This window comes from Thunnus maccoyii, chromosome 12 (assembly GCF_910596095.1).
Source record: "Thunnus maccoyii chromosome 12, fThuMac1.1, whole genome shotgun sequence".
NCBI lineage: Eukaryota > Metazoa > Chordata > Actinopteri > Scombriformes > Scombridae > Thunnus > Thunnus maccoyii.
Window position 1 is genome coordinate 2,062,464 of NC_056544.1, and position 20,540 is coordinate 2,083,003.

A 20,540-nucleotide genomic window follows, 5' to 3' on the forward strand; every position below is an offset into this window, starting at 1 on the left:
TGCTGATGACAGTATCTTCTAACATACTCACTTACTGTATGTTAGAGCATGAAATATTGTCCAGATATACTATGAGTGATGTCACAGCATTGAGTCTGAGTGTGTGAGATGTTTATAAATGTACCAGATGGAGTGGAGAGACAGACAGCTGCTGAGTTCTGGGAGCTCTGGAGGAGAGAGCTGGGAGCAGAGCCGGAGCTTCAGGACAAATATCACCCGCCAGTTACACTGGATTCTGCTCTGATCCTCAGCTATTTACTGGTGGGAGGAGAGCTCAGAGTTTATTTTTTAAACTTTGAGCAGCAGCAACAGTGAGTGCTCCCTCGGTGTGTCTGTTAGCGTGTTTAGCAGAGCAGCAGCAACAGTGAGCACTCAGTTGGTCTCTGTGGCTACTGGCTAAACAGACTTATGTTGGTTTACATGTCGCAGCATCATCATGCATGAACCTCCATCAGGTCACGTTGGAAAAAGTTTTAGAGGGGCTTGGGAAAATGGAGCTTGGAACATGAGCTTGAATCTGCCGAACTCATGTTTTATTTGCTTGCCCCTCCCATTCAGACAGATTTCCACCTGTCCTGGCTCGTGACGGGCCAAATCACCACCATTTATCTACGTGCCTGGGGACATACAGGGGATACCCACACGGGGATACGGTGCTAAAGCCACTAAATCTCCATTGGAGCAACCGATTGGTTAGTGCAGGACCCGTGACTGACAGTCTGATGAGGTCCGTCCAGTGCAACACACCAGGCTCACGAAACTCAGATCAAACTGTCAAACTAGGAAAGTCAAGTCAAGTCAATTTTATTTATACAGCGCCAAATCACAACATAAGTTATCTCAGGGCACTTTTCACATATGGCCCAATGAACAAGCACTTGGTGAAAGTGGCAAGGAAAAACTCTCCTTTAAGGGAAGAAACTTCAAGCAGAACCAGAAGCACAGCAACAACAACAACAACAATAATAATAATAATAATAATAATAATAATAATCAATAATAGAAATGTAACTAATAATAATAATAATATGGCAACATATATATGAATACATATATTTACTTAAATGTATTTCTTAAACATATTTCTTTTTATTTAGACAAAAAAGAAACATAAACAAAAATGTGACGGAATCTAGATGTCCCTGTCCCGACAGCTACCACCATTACTTTATTTTAAGATTAAGGAAAGATTGTGGTTTGGGCTTAAATTACTACCTCTTACTACTTATGTTGGGTGACCTTTGTTGTCCTGGTTACAAAAATAACAAAGTTTAGTGGATAATCATGGTCATGGTTTTAAAAAAACACAATCAATCAATCAATCAGACAATCAATCAATTTTTATTTATATAGCGCCAAATCACAATAAAAGTCATCACAGGGCACTTTTCACATAGAGCAGGTCAAGACCGTACTCTTTAATTTACAGAGACCCAACAATTCCCCCATGAGCAAGCACTTGGTGACAGCGGTAAGGAAAAACTCCCCTTTAACGGGTAAAAACCTCAAGGTGGGCGGCCATCTGCCCTGACCGGTTGGGTTGAGAGAGAGAAAGAAAGAGGGGGGGGGGGTTGAGGGGGCAGAATAACAACAGTCATAACAATAACAGCAGCAATAGCCAGGGAAGGACACCAACAGGACTGCGAAGGACCGCGAAGGCTCAGTCTGCAACCCAGGGTTTCCTGCGAGATGAGAAAGCACAAAAAACTCCGGGGAAGAAGCAAAGTTGGTGACATACATTGATAGTACAATGTTGACTCACGGTTGGGAACAGGAAGTGAAAAATGATCTCCCGAGTTAAGTAAAGTTTGTTTTGTTTCGTTCACCCCAACCTCCTCCCTCCTCCTTTTCCCTTGTGATAATTATCATGACCACTAGAGGGCTCCTGTCATTTGAGTGTAAATACAATATATGTGGTTTTTGGGCACCTATTGAAATCACTCAATCTGTTTTTCGTGGGAGGACTCAAATTTTGATACTTCAAAGCAGTCTAGCAGTTAGACTCTTGTATTAATGACTTTGTTTAACAATTAAAAGTAGTCCATATTATTTAGGTGGACCACCCCTAAATAGTTGGTGAGTGTTAAAGGGTTAACGAAAAGCAAATCCACATGCACTGTGTCATGTGTACATTTGTAGCACCACTGTAATGACATGCTGAGGCATTCCTGATTTCATCTTGTATTTTATGTAAACGGTCTACTCAGATTCACCCTGCCCTGTTACTATGTGAATACTTCTGTGCCTGCAGTCTGAACATCCACAATCACATGCACCATTATCAAGGACAGTGTTTGATTAGAGAGGCTGTAATACTTTCTGACCACATCTCCCTCCCTCCACCACAGCCCCACTCGCCCTCTCCGACCCCATGCTTCCTCCTGTAGATGTAGGTAATTACCTTGCTGTCTGCTGTAGAGCCAGGAGTGCTTCATCCTCTGCCCAGGCATAATCACCAGCCATTATGCAGTTCATTATTTATAGGACAACTTGTTCTGGTTGAATGCTGGAAAAGAGGCAGCCTTTACTCTGACACTTTTTGCTCACATTGGGTTGAAGTGGTCTGACCTGTAACAAAATGGGTACTCAGCATAGTGGAGCAGATGGAGGCAGTGCATGTAGTCATGTGCCTTCTCCACCCATGTCAGGCTTAACATGTCACAAGTATAAATAGGGGATTGTGTACAGAGTAGCTGAACATTAAATTAGATTAAAGGGGCAAAGGGTTAAAAATAAATCATTTTTATACGTAGTCAAAAAGATGAAGATACCCCGTGCACAGCAGTGCCTCTCTCTTGGGTGTCAGCTGATGCAGGGCAAATTACAGAGAGTCAAAAAAATATTCCAGTGCTCAAAGCTTAATATGAAATTGAAGATAGCTGAACATAAAGCAGCTATCAGAAATGGAAACATGGATTACACTATTGCGAGGCCCTACAAAAAAAGAAACCATGGCTCTGCTGCCTCCTTTAAATTCATAGGTATTGAGAGAGTCATACCTAACCCTAGGGGTGGCAACATCATAAATCAGCTATTGAAAAGGGAAGCATATTGGATATATAATCTGCACTCTTTGGAGCCACATGGGTTGATTGAAGCATTAGACTTGAGTCCATTTTTTGTAACTTGTGCTTGTATGTCTAACCAAACCTACCTCAACCATTAAGACAGGTATATCTAGTCTGTAACAGTATTCACCTCCTGCTATTTTTGAGATGTATTATTATGAAATGTTTATTATGAAATATATTATGTATTTTGTACAGTACCTTTTTTCTCTAATATATATATATATATAATCTTCTACTTTTCTCTATTTATTTTGATATGTATCTCATTATGAGTAAATCTGCGTATTTTGTACTCGATGATATATGGTATTTTATGTAAAGGTGTGCATGGATGTACTGTAATATTAGAGATGGATAGTCTTATTGTGCATTTTGTACTCTGACATTAATTGCATCTCATTATCTTGTGGATATGAGTCTTATGGAAATTGACAAAGTCTTATGTATATTTATATCTGATTTTGTAAGGCATAATTATAGTCACTGTTGCCTGTTGTTTACTTTTTTGTGCGTTAGTATTAGAAAATGAGATGCTGTGAGTGAACCTGTTGGATCAGCACCTGACTATTTAAAGACACACCTGATGGCAATCAAGCACGGAGCGAATCTGATAAGCGACGTGCAAAATGCGTAGCTTGCTACTTTTGTTTTATAATGTAATGCCCTAATAAATAGTGTCTATCCTAGTATCACGGTGCGCACTGGAATACTTTTTTGACTTCCTAAATCCTTTTTATGTTTATTTTAATTTCATTTTCATCATCACCTGATGGGTTACTACTTCAGTTGCATACATTAGTGTGAGACTCATATAACTCTGATGTGACTTTATGTTTTTAACATCAATAAGAAATGAAACATGAAATGTCTGTGCACTCATGGCTCGTTCTTTCTGTGAATGAAGCTGAACAAAACTTGTAGCAGCTTGAGTTTGCCCAATAAGAGACATGTACTCCTCCCACAGCCAACACTTTTTGGGAGCAGAGGCACTAAATGTAGACCCTGGATCCTCTGCAAGTAACAAAGGTGAAGTTCCTGAGTGCCTAAGGAGCTCTGTGTGAGAAAACACAGCCCTCCCATTCATTCGAATGATGGCAGTGCATTTACACAGCAGGGGTGCCAATGCAGACGGCTTGGCAAAAAAACACAGCGCTGTATTGGCCAATCACATACATGCAAGCGCACATTCCTGGTGGATTACTTTGTAACGTTAATGTCATATTCGACTGTTTACCTTGTGATCGTTATGATGAGAGATAAAATAGTTACCGTCGTGACAACTTTCCACATTTGTAAAATCCTGTTTGTGAGTTTTACAGACCGCTGTGCTGTGTTTTGTTGTCTGACAAGCTTTAAACACACTAATCAATATCTCCAACTCAACTTCCTGGATCATATTTCATTGTCTCACTGGTACCTCAAACAACACGCCCCCACCACCTCAGCCCCTGGTGTTTTAATACAGGGCTGATTTCAGTCTGAGCACAGACAAGTTCCTGCAGTGCGGTTCCTATAGTTGCATTATGGAAAATTTAGGATTCAGTGATTTTCTAACTTAACCCATGCTAAGGACTATTAGTGAAGAAATCTGGGCCTCTGCTGCTTCAATTTGGACCATTATTTTTTAAGTCTGTCTCTTGTGAGTCTCCTAATGTTACTGAAGTCCAATACTAAATGGATGAAGTACCCCTTAAAGTCTGTTATCAGGTTTGGTTTGGGACTGAGAGCTAAAGTTAAACAATCTCACCCGAAGCCCATGGGTTCTGACAACTGGTCATGCAAAGGGTTGGGACATTTTTTTGCCCAAAGGTTCAAGTCAGGCTTAGGTTGGATTATTTATATAAGCAAAAACCTGCAAAAGAGGGGCTTCTTAAAATCCACAATAATTCAGAGGAACATGTGACCTTGTTGTGACAACATATAAAAACTTCTAACCTCACTCAGCAATTCTGAAAGAGCATCAAGATTTCCTGTACAAAGTTCTATACTGGATTGTAACTGTTTGGACTGTTGATGAGTTCAGCTGGGAAGGATGTTTTGAATTTACCAGCCACATTCACCATGGAAAAAGGGGCAGATCATTTATTATTTTGAGTTGCCACAGTGTAACATGCTGATAGCTCACTGCAGTGTGTGTATTGCCAAACCTACAGTTAATCAGCCTGTAGAAATTATATGTTTTTTGTTGGTGGCAGTACTAGGCGGGTTGAGCTGGGTTGGGTCTGAAAGCATTTCCAGCACCGCCACTTTTGTGATGATGCATAAATGAGTTTGTGCTACTTCCTGGTGTGACTGGACCTTCAAAGTACAACACTAAGCTACAAAGAAAATAAATGCCTTCACCCAGGCACCGTCCATAGCGTGCTATTATGGAACTAGGTAGCAAATTGAATATCTTAACCCCACTAAGCTGCACATTACAAGACAGCATGTGATCTGTATGTAGTCTAGGGTTGACTAGTTTACTGTTACATTAGTTTCACCAGCATTCAAATCACCAGTTGTTTGCTGAGGGACTAACTTTGTACACAAGCCTCTTCTGTGAAGCTCAACTCATCAATCTCTTCACAACATGGATGAAACACAAAGAAGTCTCTAACACAATTTGTCCTCCTCTCTGTGGAAGTCACTTCTAATCCAGTTAAACAACAGGGACTAGAGGAGTCAATAAAGCCCCACTCAATGTATTTTGGACACTGACAATGCACACACTCGCTGAGAGGAATAATGGAGAGAACAGAGAAAAAAAATACAGAACAGAGTAAATAAGGATATTACTACAGTAAACAGAACTAGAAGAGTGCACTCAATAGAGATCTCAGATGTCTATTGAGTGCAGATCTCTGCCAGGTGTATACAGTCAAGATGGCAAGATAACAACAATAGGGATTTATTCATCTCATATCATGCCTAACTTTAGTGGACCATAACATATCAGGTATGGAATTAATCTGCAGATGCTCCGATTCAAGATGAGACCAAACTTTTCTATGGATGTAAGTGTTTGAGCCATGACAAAGGCCAAAAAGTGGCCTGCAACAGTCTAGGTAAGCCTTGTTTTTAGGATAGTTAATTGCCAGAAATGCCTTTTGCTGATGAAAGTCTAAACTTTACAATAGGCTTATAAGGAATCTTATCAATATTTATTTCAATTCACAACACAACCCGACTCTCAAGGTACCAAAGTTTGGCACTGGTTGATCTAATGTGGCGACAAGGCATGATTGGTTGTCCCTAGTGGAAACAAGATCCCAAACTCAAGCAGTTGTTGATCACTTGCAGCCCCTACTGGCCAGTTAATAGGAGTGAGGAGTCAGCAGTCATTGGTGTTATAACATATGTTTTTCAAAAATTGTGAATCACAGCAACCATTAGAGGTCCTTAAGCATACAGTCATGAATATGAACAAAAAATATTAGGCTGATGGGTCCAGTAGTATGCGAGATTAGCAGCAGGCAAATCCAAACATGGACACACGCAAGCATGCGACCAAAAGCATGATCCCCTCTAGCCTTATGCCTGGTGGAGATAATAAAATGTTGAGAGCTCAGTGCTGAGACAATGGGCAATGAGACAATTCTTAATTTGCACTTAAGCAAGTAACTAAGTAAAACTTTATGTATATAGCACCTTTTTTAACACAGGTTACAAAGTTGCTTTACATCAACATTGGCACAGAAAGAAAAAGAGAACAAGAAAAACAGAAAAAAAAATAAAACAGAAGAAAAAAACATTCAAGAATATATACAGACATAACACATATATGAACACAGAATCTAGAGTAGCTATATCTAATGATATATCTACTCTGGATGGCATTACCCTGGCCTCCAGCACCACTGTAAGGAATCTGGGAGTTATCTTTGATCAGGATATGTCCTTTAACTCCCACATAAATCAAATTTCAAGGACTGCCTTTTTTCACTTACGTAATATCACAAAAATCAGGCACATCCTGTCCCTAAAAGATGCAGAAAAACTAGTTCACGCATTTGTTACTTCTAGGCTGGATTATTGTAATTCCTTATTATCAGGCTGCCCTAACAAGTCTCTAAAGACTCTCCAGCTGGTCCAGAATGCAGCTGCACGTGTATTGACTAAAACTAGAAAAAGAGACCACATTTCTCCCATTTTAGCTTCACTACATTGGCTTCCTGTAAAATCTAGAATAGAATTTAAAATCCTTCTCCTAACTTACAAAGCCCTTAATGGTCAGGCACCATCATATCTTGAAGAGCTCATAATACCGTATTATCCCACTAGAACACTGCGCTCCCAGTATGCAGGCTTACTGGTGGTCCCTATAGTCTTTAAAAGTAGAATGGGAGGCACAGCCTTCAGTTATCAGGCTCCTCTTCTATGGAACCATCTACCGGATTCAGTCCGGGGTGCAGACACCCTCTCTATGTTTAAGAGTAGGCTTAAAACTTTCCTTTTTGATAGGGTCGACCAGGCTCACCTTGGATCAGCCCTTAGTTATGCTGCTATAGGCCTAGACTGCTGGGGGACTTCCCATGATGCACTGAGCTCCTCTCTCCTCCTCCTCCTCTCAATCTGTATGCATTCATGTAACATCAATGCATGTCACTAACTTTGCTTCTTCCCCGGAGTTTTTTGTGCTTTCTCATCTCACAGGAAAACCTGGGTCCCGGGCCAAGCCTTCGCAGTCCTTCACAGTCCTGATGGCATCCTTCCCTGTCTATTGATGCTTGTGCTTGTTGTGATTGTTGCTCTCCTGTCCCCCCTCCCCCTTTCCCTCTCTCTTTCTCTCTCTCAACCCAACCGGTCAAAGCAGATGGCCGCCCACCAAGAGCCGGGGTCTGCTTGAGGTTTCTACCCGTTAAAGGGGAGTTTTTCCTTACTGCTGTCACCAAGTGCTTGCTCATGGGGGAATTGTTGGGTCTCTGTAAATTAAAGAGTACGGTCTTGACCTGCTATGTGAAAAGTGCCTTGAGATGATTTCTGTTGTGATATGGCGCTATATAAATAAAAATTGATTGATTGATTGATTGATTGATTGATTGATTGAGAAAGCATACAGCAACCAGTCACCACCCAGAACACACACTTTAAGTTAATTAAATGCTATGAAAAGGCCATCCTAAAAAAGTGAGTTTTAAAATGTTATTGCAGTCAACAGACTCAGCTGATGTAATGGGAGGGGGGAAATTGTTCCAAAGTCTGGGTGCCAGGGCAGCAAAAACGCAATCAGTCGCCTTTGGTTTTTAGTTTGGCATGTGGTATAGCAAACAGGTTTTTGGTTGGATGACCTAAGTGACCGCTCGGTAATGTAAGGGCTTAGTAGCTTGGAAATGTAAGTTGGCATTAAACCACGTAGGGCTTTATAAGTGATTAAAAGAATCTTAAAATCAATCCTGAACTTCAATGGCAGCCAATGCAGTGAGGCTGACCCAAAGGAAGCATATACAAAGAGAAAAGAATAGAACCGAGGATTGACTCCTGTGACACCCCAATATAACAGCAGAGTGGATGAGGACACATAGTTACCCATAGAGACCGAAAATGTCTATTTAACAAATATGACACAAACCACTCTAGAGCTTTCCCTGAGATACCAACACATGTATTTAGTTGATTAATGGAGTTGAGGATGGTATCAAAGGCAGCACTCACGTCAAGTAAGACCAAGATGGAGTGTTCCCACTTATCAGCCTGCACAAGGATGGCATTCATGACTCAAAACAAAACAGTTTCAGTACTGTGGTTTTGACAAAAGCCAAATTGAAATTTATCAAAGATATTATTCCTTTCAACAACTTGAAGAAGCTGCTCAGGGACAAGATTTTCCTGTATTTTAGAAATGAAAGGTAATCTGGATCAAGGCTGGGGTATTTTTTTTAGAAGGGGCTGGACACTGGCTGTCTTGATCGGGGACGGTAATGGGGGTAAAATGGGTTAGTAAGTTTAAAACACTACTAGGTGGATCAAAAGCGGAAGACGGGGGCACAATGTTGCATCTGATTCTATTGATCTTGCTGACAAAAAATGATAAATTCAATTCAATCTTCAGTTGAGGTGACAGAGATGGCAGGAGCAGGTTGTACAAACTGATTGTGCTAAACAGAGCTCGGGGATTGTGACTATTAGTAATAATTAAGACTGAGAAGTAAGCTGTTCTTGCATCCTTGATTTTTTGATTGAGCAGAGTCAAAAGCTCTCTCATGTGTAGAGAATGAACACTGAGTTTTGTCTTTTTCCATCTGCACTCAGCCCTCCTGCAGTCGTGCTTACAGCTATGGACAGCATCATTTATCCACAGAGATGAGTTGGTGGCTGCTACTGATCCGGTTGTACTAGGTGCAATGACATATAACAGAAAGGAACACAGGTTCTTGAAATTATTGACCAGATCATTAATGTTAGAGGGCTGAATATGGCTATTATATAAATCAGAGAGAATAGATGAGAACTTTGGCCATTAAAAATGTGGGAACATACTGTTTGCTTCTGAGGTTCTGAGCTTGGAGAGGTTACCTGGATGTAAGAGTCAAATAGAATTCATTTATGACTGAAAACAAGGTCTATCAATGAGAGGGAGTTTATAGTCAGGCCTAGAGTAAAAATGAGGTCAAGGGCATGGCCTCAGTTATGAGTTAACCAGAGACATGCTGCACTAAATGGAATGAGTCAGTAATGTTTAGGAATTTAATGGCAAAATGGTTAGATGGGTTATTGATGTGGGTATTAAAATGCCCCACATAATAATTTTATCATGATTGAAGACAATGGAGGATAGAATCCAAAAAATTCTGCTAAAATGCTGTTGTTTGGTTAGGGAGAATGGTAGACTGAAGGTTTTGACAGCTGATTTTAAATATGAGCATCTCAAAGCTCTGAAACTTATCAACAGTGATGTTTTCACAGTTAAAATGGGCCCCGCCATGGCCAATGTACCTGGGGAAGTTCAAATAACTATTTGGGAAGGCAGAGTTCGACTAAATGGCAGCAGTCCCTGGTCTTCAGCCATGTCTCTGTCAAAATCAGAAAATCCAAATTATGGGATGTGATCAAATCATTCAGGATAAAGCTTTTGTTTGACAGAGACCTAGCACTGAATAGAGCAAATTTAGCTGGAGTGATGGATTGCACAGACTGCTTATGATTGTAGGTAGTATGGATCAAGTTACTACCAATCGGCTGTAGTTGTGTGAACAGGGATGCAGTTCTTGGGCCTAAAGTTTGCGATGACAGGGATCAGTGAGACCGGGTTAATAGATGGACTATTGTCAGGGGTCCGCAAGCAAGTATTTAACATTTCTGTTCAGTATAGCTTCAAGATTTACAGAGTATGTCTTTGTATCCATTTAGTTAGATTTGTGTATACAAAGTTATTTTCTAACTTTTATTTATTTATTTTTTTTCCCTTTCCCTTATGTCTTTTTTTGTTTGGTTTTGTTTTTTTGTTTGTTGAAACTCGTGAAAAACATTGAAAAGCCCTCTCTCGAGGCAGAGTTTGGTTTGTCCATTCTCTGCTACTGTAAAAAACATGTTGTCATGCACCATGGCAGCCTCTGTGGAAGGGGACCCGCTCCCTATGTAGATATAAAGGGCTCATTCTAAGGTAACGAAAACACGATTCTTATTTTCAGGCAATTATACACTAATTAAAACATACTTATATACTTCTGAACATATATATATATATATATATATATATATATATTCCATTCCTGCCAAGTCTGTTCCACTAAATACCACTACATTCTACACACTGGACCTTTAAATGTGACATTTACCATATTCATTTAAAAACACTGTGCTGAAAAAAAGCCAAACACAGTGCGGTGGGTCACAGGCTGGATTTAATCAGCTTTAATTGAATGGTGAAAAATGAAACAATAGACAAAGACAGCCTTTGGTCATCACTGACTCCACAATACATACTCACAAATACACACAAAACATAATCTACAGGTCTATGATCCAGGTGTGTGACACCCCTGTCACTCTCTAAAAAAACTAAATGTCAAATGCTTTTTTGGAACTGGAAAAGCATTGACCCAGCCATCATGACTATGGACCTTCAGCAGTACTTGTGCCCTGGACCCCATTCCCACATCCCTGCTCAAATCATACATCCTCATTCTCAGCCCCCTGATCACCCAAACTGTCAACATCTTCCATCTCCCTTCAAACCCCTGGTAGTATTCCATCTACCCTCAAGGTTGCAGTTATCCGCCCCTCCTCAAGAAGCCCACCCTGGACCCAGAAGTACCTCCAACCTCCCTTTCTTGTCCAAGGTGTTGGAGAGGGTGGTTGCCTCTGAGCTATCTTAAACACAACAACCTATTGTGTGACACAAATTAAATTTATTATTTATAATTATTTAATGTGCTAATTAAAACGTGACTGTACTGAACAGCAATTATGATGACAGTAGATATGAGGTGTAACTATTCACTTATCCAAATTTATGAGCCAGGCTTATGTGTGAGATTCGGCTGCTTGAAGTGGTCTAAAGGTGAGAATGAATCACAGCTTTAATAATTCACTCTTGATCTAACAACTGGATTTCACATCTAATAATAAACCTTATCTTCTACTAAATTACCACACATACATTCACATGCTGCTATTTAGCATTACTTAATTAAATACATTTTGAGGCAAACATGCTACCTGGATTGCATTATCCTACAGTTTATCAGAATAGTAGTTACTTGTTCCCAAGGCTAGTCAAACTCTGAAATGATAAAAAAGCGAAACATGTCTTCAGTTTTTCTACTCATGCTGCCTCACCTCTACAGGTTCATCTGTAGGGGGTGGCTGCAGGTGTGCAGAGCAGCTTTAGCGTTTATTTGTTGAGTGTGAGTGTTAGTCTGTAGGAACCAGAGAATCCACAGGAGTTCTCATGCATTTGCCCAAGTACAAGCACTCCCTCCCGAGAGGGAGAGGGAGACCCTGCTGCCGCTGTTGATTCAGACTATGACTTAAACATAAACAAAGCATCACAGAATGTGTTGAACCTAATGTGGGTATTTAAGTTTCAAGTTGACATATGCATGAAAACATAGACAAAATAGTGTTTCTCCCAATAGGCCGTGGTGCACAAAATTAAGAAGGGAAGACAGTTAAAAACAACAAATGTGCACATACATAAAACCACAAAAACAAAATAAAGTGCTTGTGCTGTAGTAGTGTGCCCCCTGACATTTTTACTGCCCCCCCGAGACCAACCAAGCTAAATCTGGTCCTGCCTAGGATTGGCCCATAATGGGAAAAAATGTCAGAAGTTTCAAATTTTTAACTTGATGCCAATAAACTTTGCCTAGATGTGAGGCAAGTATTAGCCAAAGACCTGGCAATGAAAAGTGGAGTAGAGGGTCACTCATGCAAGAATGGTTTTGTATTCTTCTCCTTAATCTTTCTGACTTTTTTCTGTGAGGTTTTAGTGTTCAAGTCAGATTCAACAAACTCTCTTAACTGCACAAACTTCTTGTAAATCGCTCGTTTCAGCCTGATGAGTTTCACTTGTTCATGAGGGGGTGAACATTTGTGAGAATTGATCATTAGCATAATTGACACTCCTAAAACTGAAGGAGAGAATATTTTAGTCTACAGTGGGTTATGTCACACAGTCAGCTGCAACAGAGGATGATACTGGACAGAGACCCACAGAGAGACCCTGAGGCAGCTGTTTCCTACAACTACTGAAATTAGCTGATTTCGTAGTGATATTTATACTCCAAATTCAAGTGTTTTTCCCCTTGTGGAGAAAATCAGACTGTTGTATCTCATAAGACAGGACTGGACCACTCGTAATTTTGTTCATACCTGAAAGAAAATTCTTAGTACAAGAAAACTGATGAATGCTGTAAATTCTCTGAAAACGCTTCTCAAGAAAGAATCTTGTTCTCTATGAGTGCTTCTTGCATGTGCGTGTCTTGTTAAAATGGCACAAAATCACAAAAATTGTTGCAAAATCTATGGGTGTTTTTTTTTTTCCAATACAGTGCTTGTGAGCATTGACATGCCCACAATGATAAGTGAGAAATGTCAGAGGTGGGGTCATGCAAGTGTTACCACTCTTCATAGTAAGAGTATGACAGGAGATGTGAACCCATACAGCAGGTGTTCAAGGCAAACACCTGTTTACCAATTCACCTCCACACCTTTACTTTTCACTGTGCAACACCACCCTCACATGACTGCACTAGCACCAAGATCTAATATTGCATTTAATGAACTAATGCCCAACAGTGGCTTATAAGCAGAAGTCCAAGAGACAAGGTTAGCCTTCATGCTCTACTGAACAAGGAATGTTACTTATGAGGAGTTCTTCTTTAAAACTTGACATTTTATATGGTACAAAAAAACCCAAAAAACTAAAATTGTGGCCTGCCACACTGGAATGATGATAACGAGTGGGAACTGCTTTACTGATCAGCGGGGAGTACCAAATTAGAGGTAATGCCCCCTGTCCCCATCAAAGGGACAATCCCCTCGTAGCATCACATCCCTGCTTAAAATGGTGGTCCCCTCAGCAAAGGTAGCAGTTCCAGTTTCCAGTAGGCCCCACCCCAGGCTGCATATCCACTCTGGTGATATGTTCCCTCCTGCTGACTCAGCAGGAGGGAACATGTATTATGATGCATCTGAAGTTGCATTGTCATTACTTGTATTGTTACCCAGTGAAGTGATCCTATTATTTATGACTTTATTTTTCCATGATGCTCCAAAAGTCATACCAGCTACTGGTCCCTTGGTGTAATTCTATCTGATGTTTTCTGATTGACAGACAGTTTGTGGAATTTGTTGCTGTGAGCAGATGATTCTCACCTGAACACAATGTATTTTAAAGTTGTGTAAATTCAAAATAAGAGCATATCTCCACTTACCAAAGCATCCAGCCACCTTCCTCCCTCCTGCACACACTTGTTCACGCAGACAGACAATGAGCTGAGGCAAGATAATGTTCCTTGGTAGACATTGATAGATGATTCAATTCAATACATCACTACATAATTCTGTTGACATTTTAAGTGTAATATCATCAGGCCAATATATGTAATGTAAGTAATGAAACCCAAACCCAAACCCAAACAGTAGTATAACACTATTGTGCTCAAGAGGTAAAAAGTACAGTACAGAGTGTGTGTCAGAAGTTTGCACACCTACACCTACTAACTGAGCTTTTCAACACAAGTTTGGTTAACGTGTTCTCTTTTGAAACTTTTCTTATCTCCATTCAGCAAGTAGATTTCTTTTATTATACTTCTGCTCACTAGGGGCCTGTATCATAAAGTGAGATGAGTGAATTAACCAGCTATCTTTGAACTTAACTCAGGTTTAGAGCAATGGTGACATTTTTATAGATGAATCACTTTGCTTTTCATGATAATTATTTAGGAGAAAACTACAACAACAACAAAAATCACACAGCAATGCTTTCCACTCTAGGTTTAATGTAATGGAGTAAATGTACTACCTACCTTTAATCAGAGGCAAACACATTGTGGTCTGTTAAATGACAAAAAGTTCTCAGCCTACCTGAGTAAACACATTGTTATTGCTTATATGTTTTATCAGCAGATTGATAAAATGACAAGACAGTGTTGCTGCCTTTTATTTAAAGTTTGCTTTCATCTCACAGGTTCTTTTTCAAAATAAACCCTGTCAAGGGTTCCAAGGTGGATAAAAAAGCACCAGAAAAGCATCATGCTACATCATTCATCCCAAGGTCAACTCCCTGATCTCGAAGATTGCAGACTTTGAATGGAGGGAGTTGTCCATCCTGGTGTGTCTCATTAAAAAAGTCAACACCACCAACTCACTTTATTTTGACTATACTGACTAGTTTTCATTTTTTTAGTTCATTTTATTTGTTTACTTAACATTACTTTTTTCAGTTGTTGTGCACTATTGTTCATTGTGAAAATTAGGTGATGTTAAAGATGTGTCACACTAACAGTATAGCATGTTCTAATGGAGACAACAGTTCTAAGTCATCAGTCTTCAGCCACACAAGATGTTTTGTCAGCTTCTTCAAAGACAGGGCATGTTAGTCTACCTTAATCTTTCTCCCCAAATGTTATGGTCAACGGTTGGAAAAACCTTAAGAGTTGTAAATAATGTTGGTTTTAATAGTTTTATTGTTGGACATGTGCAATTGATAAATGAATGTATTTGTTGTTTTATTTATTTTTTTGCTGTGATTTTATACTGTAGAAACTTTGATGTCCAAGGCAAATGTCCCACTGGGACGATATCGTCTATCTTATCTTATCTTATCGTATTTGTTTTCCATACTCATTCTAGACTACTTCACATGTTAAAAATAATGGCCTGAGTTAATAAGGCCTATATTATACTAAACAAGCTATATGTGCATATTTTTCTACTTTTTCTATCCCTCCCTATGTTAATCTATCTGTGTGATCATATTGTAAACTGTTGCTTTTTCCTCATTATTGCTTCCCATCATTGCATAATTTTGGTAAAGGGTTAATATGCTGCCCCTCTCATTTGAACAAGCTCATAGCAGTATTGGAAAACCCTGAGTTACCAAAGCTAGTCGATAATCAGCTTTCAAGATACCAGTTACCCAGGATCACTAATGTTAGGCTCGTTGAGTGCCATGCAAGGTTGAACTGGCTTTGTGATGCAGGCCCCAGAAAACAGCAGAGTAGAATAAATTCAACTGTCAATTTATAAATTAACAACCTGTCAGATACACATGCATATGCACAAACACATACACACACACACACCCATGTGTGTCAAGTCATTTGTAAGTTCAGGAAGTTTAGGTATGCTAGGTGTTGTTTGCGCCTTCCAGCAGAATAAAACTCAAAGGTGTTTGTGCTTGTGAGATAAAACTGTTGATGAGAATCATTAGCAGCTTTATTTAATGTGTGTCTGCCAGAGGAACAGTGGCGTGGAAATCACATCAGTCAGTGCGCTGGTTAAAGAGCTGGTATTTGCAGTTTACTATGTGAAGCCCTTTAAATGCTGTCTTCACTCAGAACCCCAATTACATTTGTTATGAATAATTCATTTTTTCAGCGCTGCTATTACACCAGCCACGATAACTATGTGTTGAGGTCACTGTTGTTTTCAAAGACAGTAAGCACATCAACCCTCCCTAATTACCTCTTGAATAAATAAGCAGCACAAGCAGGGACGGGGTTTATAATTTGTTGTATGACGCCGGAACTTTTAAAAAAAAATTTTCTTGTGTGTTTTGAAATCATTCCTTCACATTTCCTTTATCTGAAATTATTAACCAGGAAACACCTAAGAATAGGCAACCTAAGCATTTTCCTCTAAACATGAAATAAAAGAACATTGTGTGAAGTCAAATAAATGAAGAACTTGCTTTACATACTAATTTTTCATGCTTAACATGCACAAAAATATTATGTAAACAGGCAGAATATCTAAATGTTAAATACCTCGACTAATTCAAAACAACCACCCCTGTAAACAAAGACTGTACTAACCATTGGGAAGGCTTTGCAAAAGACTTTAACAGTGATTTATTTATGTCCCTTTGTTGGGCCTCCATGGATGAGCTATGTAGGTACACCAACAGGCAAACCGTTCCCTGGGCAGATTTACAAATCCCTCGATGGCTGTAAAAGCTGCACTCCAAGGCGTTTGAAGCTAATTATTACATGTAGAATACTGCTGTGGCCCCAGTTAAAAACTTTTCTTTGTGTGAGGTATTTATTTCCCTGTTAAACCAGCTAGAGATCTGGAAAAAAAAGAGAAAAAGCAAGAACTGAATGTGTTTTTTTTTTCCTTTGGTATCAGACAGTGTAGGGTCAGATGGTGTGTCGAGAAAAGACATACCTCACAACACTTAACAAGAATCCTGAATGGGCCATCTGCTGCATTCAACCTATTAATAGAGGAGAAGTCAAAGCTTTGGTACCTTTCAAGGATTGAACATATGGATGGATGTAATCACACTACTTTTCTGAAATCAGTTGTCTTTTTATTCATCAATAAAAATATACACCAGGGAAAATAGGCTTAATGTCATCCATCTTCCTGATTATTCTTCAGTCAGCGCATTCACTCAATTCCAATCTGAAAAGATCTGAAAAGATACTGTCCTTTCACTGATTTTCAGCCCAGAAAAAAATGCATACTCAAATACAAATTTCCATATATTCACAGAAGTCAGCAAGGTTACCAGGAGAGTGAGAGACAGAAAGAGGGAGGGAAGGGGGGAGGGAGAAGAAAGCCTGGTCTGTTCTTGCAGCTGGCAAGGAACTTGAAAAATCTTGATTATTAACTTGTCACTTGTCAGTGTTACTAAGTGTTTCCCTTGTATCACTGTCAGACTTGCTGTCCATGTCCCTACTTGCCACTGGAGCCTTGTCACTGCTCAAAATGGATACCTGCCAGCTGTTTCCCAGACGTGGATGTCAACACATAGCCTTTCTCCACTGCAGGGACTTAATGCAATATAATGTAATGTGTAGCCATTTCCATGTGTTCTGGATTTGTTTCCACTGTTCTCCACCTGCTTTAGGGACAAGTTCCTGGAACTAAATTTGGGCAATGCTCAGGAGGTGATATTAAATGCAAGCTCTGGGTACTTTTAGTGGTGCTGCAGATCCTGACTCGTCAACTGCAACACAACATTAAGAACCATTTTACTACTGCAATTGTATGTAACTAGACAACAAAAATTTGAAGTGGGCTTGTGGGAATAATAAAATGCAAAATGCCCAGCAAGTATTTGGGTAGGCCATTCAATGTTTGAATTTAACAATAATCTTGTATCTCCTATGTAATGTCTTTTCTTGTCTCTTGTCCTGTGTATGTGAATGGTGTGATGTGAATCTCCCCTGTGTGCATGTGTAGACTATCCTCCTGCCAGGTCTCCATGGTGATGGAGATCACATGGCTCATGTCCTATTCTGTTCTGGTGGCGCCTGGGGGCTGCTTGGTGTCTTCGTCATCACATTCTTCATATATATCAAAAATCCATTAAAATTTTGTTATCCTGCTCCATGCTGTATTTCTGTAACTTGTCTTTCTTGTTCTATTTTGTACACACGTCTACTGCACATCTGTCTGTCCTAGGAGAGGGATCCCTCTTCTGTTGCTCCTGCTGAGGTTTCTTCCTTTTTTTTCTCTGTTATAGGGGTTTTTAGGGAGTTTTTTCTTATTTGAATCAAGGGTCTAAGGAGAGAGGATGATGTATTACTGTACAGACTGTAAAGCCCCTGAGGCAAATTTGTGATTTGTAATATTGGGCCATACAAATAAAATTGACTTGACTATCTCATGTTCATGTATGAAAGAAAATCACTAACAATACCAGTGCCACTTCTTCCTCGTGTTGGCAGTCTTCTGAATTGTGTCCTGGCAACAGAATGTTTTGGAAGAGTTGTTAATGATCTAGTACAATGAACTGAGTGAGTGAATCAGTCTTTCGACATCATTCCAGGTGAGGTCAAGCTTGAAGGGTAATGTTTTACATGTGTAAGAATCCTGTTTTTGTGACTGTGTTGAAATTGGGTTGTAATTAGAATCAGAATTCAAAATATTTCCTAAACTCACTTCAGATTTTATAGTTGCCAAACTTCTGAAACTGTATGTCAGTTGGTGTTGGGGTCAAGTAACCAAACTTCCATCTTGTCTTCATTTAGCTTTAAAAAGTTATTGTTCATGCAAATATTAACGTCAGATAAGCAGGTTGTAAGTGATGTCAAACCCTTAGGATCATCTGACTGAACTGTATAATAGAGCATCATCAGCATAACTGATAGACATACTGTAGATGTTATTATGTCATGATGAATTCACCCATCTGAGGTATAGTGAGAAGTGGACTGAGACTTAAACCAGTTAAGAAAAGCTGCAGAAAGACCAATCCAGTTATCAAGACTTTGCTGAAATTGCAGAAAACAAGTTCAGTGACCATTTTTGAGTAGTTAAGGTTATGGGCTGTTAAGTTTCTGCAGTGGAAAAGGGCTAAAAGAGATCACCTTGTATTCTTGTCAATCCGATCAGGGCATTTTTCATGAAACGGGAACCTACACTAAACTATACCAGGGAAGCTGATGCTTCAGGATCCTGCCGTCACTATGAATGTAGACATGTTTAGGATTCCTTCACCTTACAAAATTTAAAAATAATAATTCATTAATTTTAAGGGGGACACCTTGTAGCTTTCTTTGGCACTTAGAACATCTGCCACTTGTGTGCCTTTCATTGGAGCCATCAGCTTTCTTTAGACCTTTCTTTCTAGATAATACTTAGATCACAGTCAGCCTAAGTTCATTTTTTTTGTTTATGAATAACTAATCAGTAAAACTCCATGTTTCCATTATTCAAGCCAATTAATGGTTGGTGACCTGAACCTTGAAGTCATTGTGGTCCATGCCAATTTGGTATTCATTTCCAGAGTAGTTGTGCAAGTGTTTTTAAATGACTAGAATTTTTTAAAAGACTAGAGTTTCACCAACAGTGAGGATCAAGACCAGAATTCTTTTGGTGGGGACTAGCTGTACTTTTTCCACTAAAAACACTCAAGCTACGATATTTCCCCCCCAGGGTCTCCTTCCAGACTGTGTGTGTTCTCCACCCCCGTTACACATAAATGGCTTTTCTTATCCTCTGATTTCACATGATATTCCAGTTCTTAATTGCCAGCTTTTTGTGGCAGTGATTTTGCATCTTTGCACCCAGGTTTAAATGGCACAAGTAAAAGCAGCCTGCTTCAGCAAATCTGTCCAGAAGTGAAGAAAAAAAAAACCCCAAAACCCTCTGATGATAATCTTTAAGCGTCAGAGTTATCTTGGCCTGTAGCCAGCTGCTCTCCACTAATTTGTTCCAGAGTTTGCCTTTCTGGCTCCCAGTCTTCCAGGTCGGCATAGTTTAGTTCTGGCACTGCAGCAGTCAGGCCCAAAGAGCTGACTGACCCTGCCAAGGACCCGCGACCTTCATAGGCATATGTTTGAAGTGAGTCATATGGAGGGCCCCTTGTGTCTAAGTCTGCCTCAGCCACCTTCTGCTGAATGATCTGTTGAATGATGTCATGTCCATCCAGCAGAAGCGAAGGTGCCGACTGGCTGATCTCTCGAGGAACACAGTCAATAACAAACCAGGCAGGTTCTGACTCTGGGCTGTAGTTTCCATATTCAACCTCCTTTGCTTTCCTTCTCCTCACTACCACAATCCCCTCTTCATCGTCCTCAACTTCGTCCTCCTCTCTATACAGGCCTGGTCCACGGCTGAGGTAGGAGTGGAACTTCCTGCGAGACTCAGAGGCTTTAGGGTTTCGAAGTGCAGTAATATCGAAGGCCTCTGTGTCCTCCTCCCCGCCTCCTTCGTCATCATAGGTCACCACGTTTTCTCTGATGTCCTCTTCAGAGAGAATCAAGGGCTCTTTGCTGGCCTTCTTATTTCGTAGCTGGGTGAACAGCATCACTATAGCTGGAGTGGAAAGAGAAGGAGAAAGGTGATAGAACAATGGTAAAAAGAATA

At 39.9% G+C, this 20,540-nt stretch overlaps 1 protein-coding gene across 3 annotated transcripts in view; it reads right to left on the reverse strand.

The window, feature by feature from the left end:
• Positions 1 to 18,258: 18,258 nt before the first annotated feature.
• LOC121908226 (cadherin-18-like) overlaps positions 18,259 to 20,540 on the reverse strand; it is a 211,346-nt gene continuing 209,064 nt past the window's right edge. For all 3 annotated transcript variants that reach the window (XM_042428079.1, XM_042428080.1, XM_042428087.1), the window contains one exon: positions 18,259 to 20,489. In XM_042428079.1, coding sequence (XP_042284013.1) covers positions 19,834 to 20,489 — 656 coding nt within the window. In that variant the 3' untranslated portion in view covers positions 18,259 to 19,833. The remainder of the gene's footprint in view (positions 20,490 to 20,540) is intronic.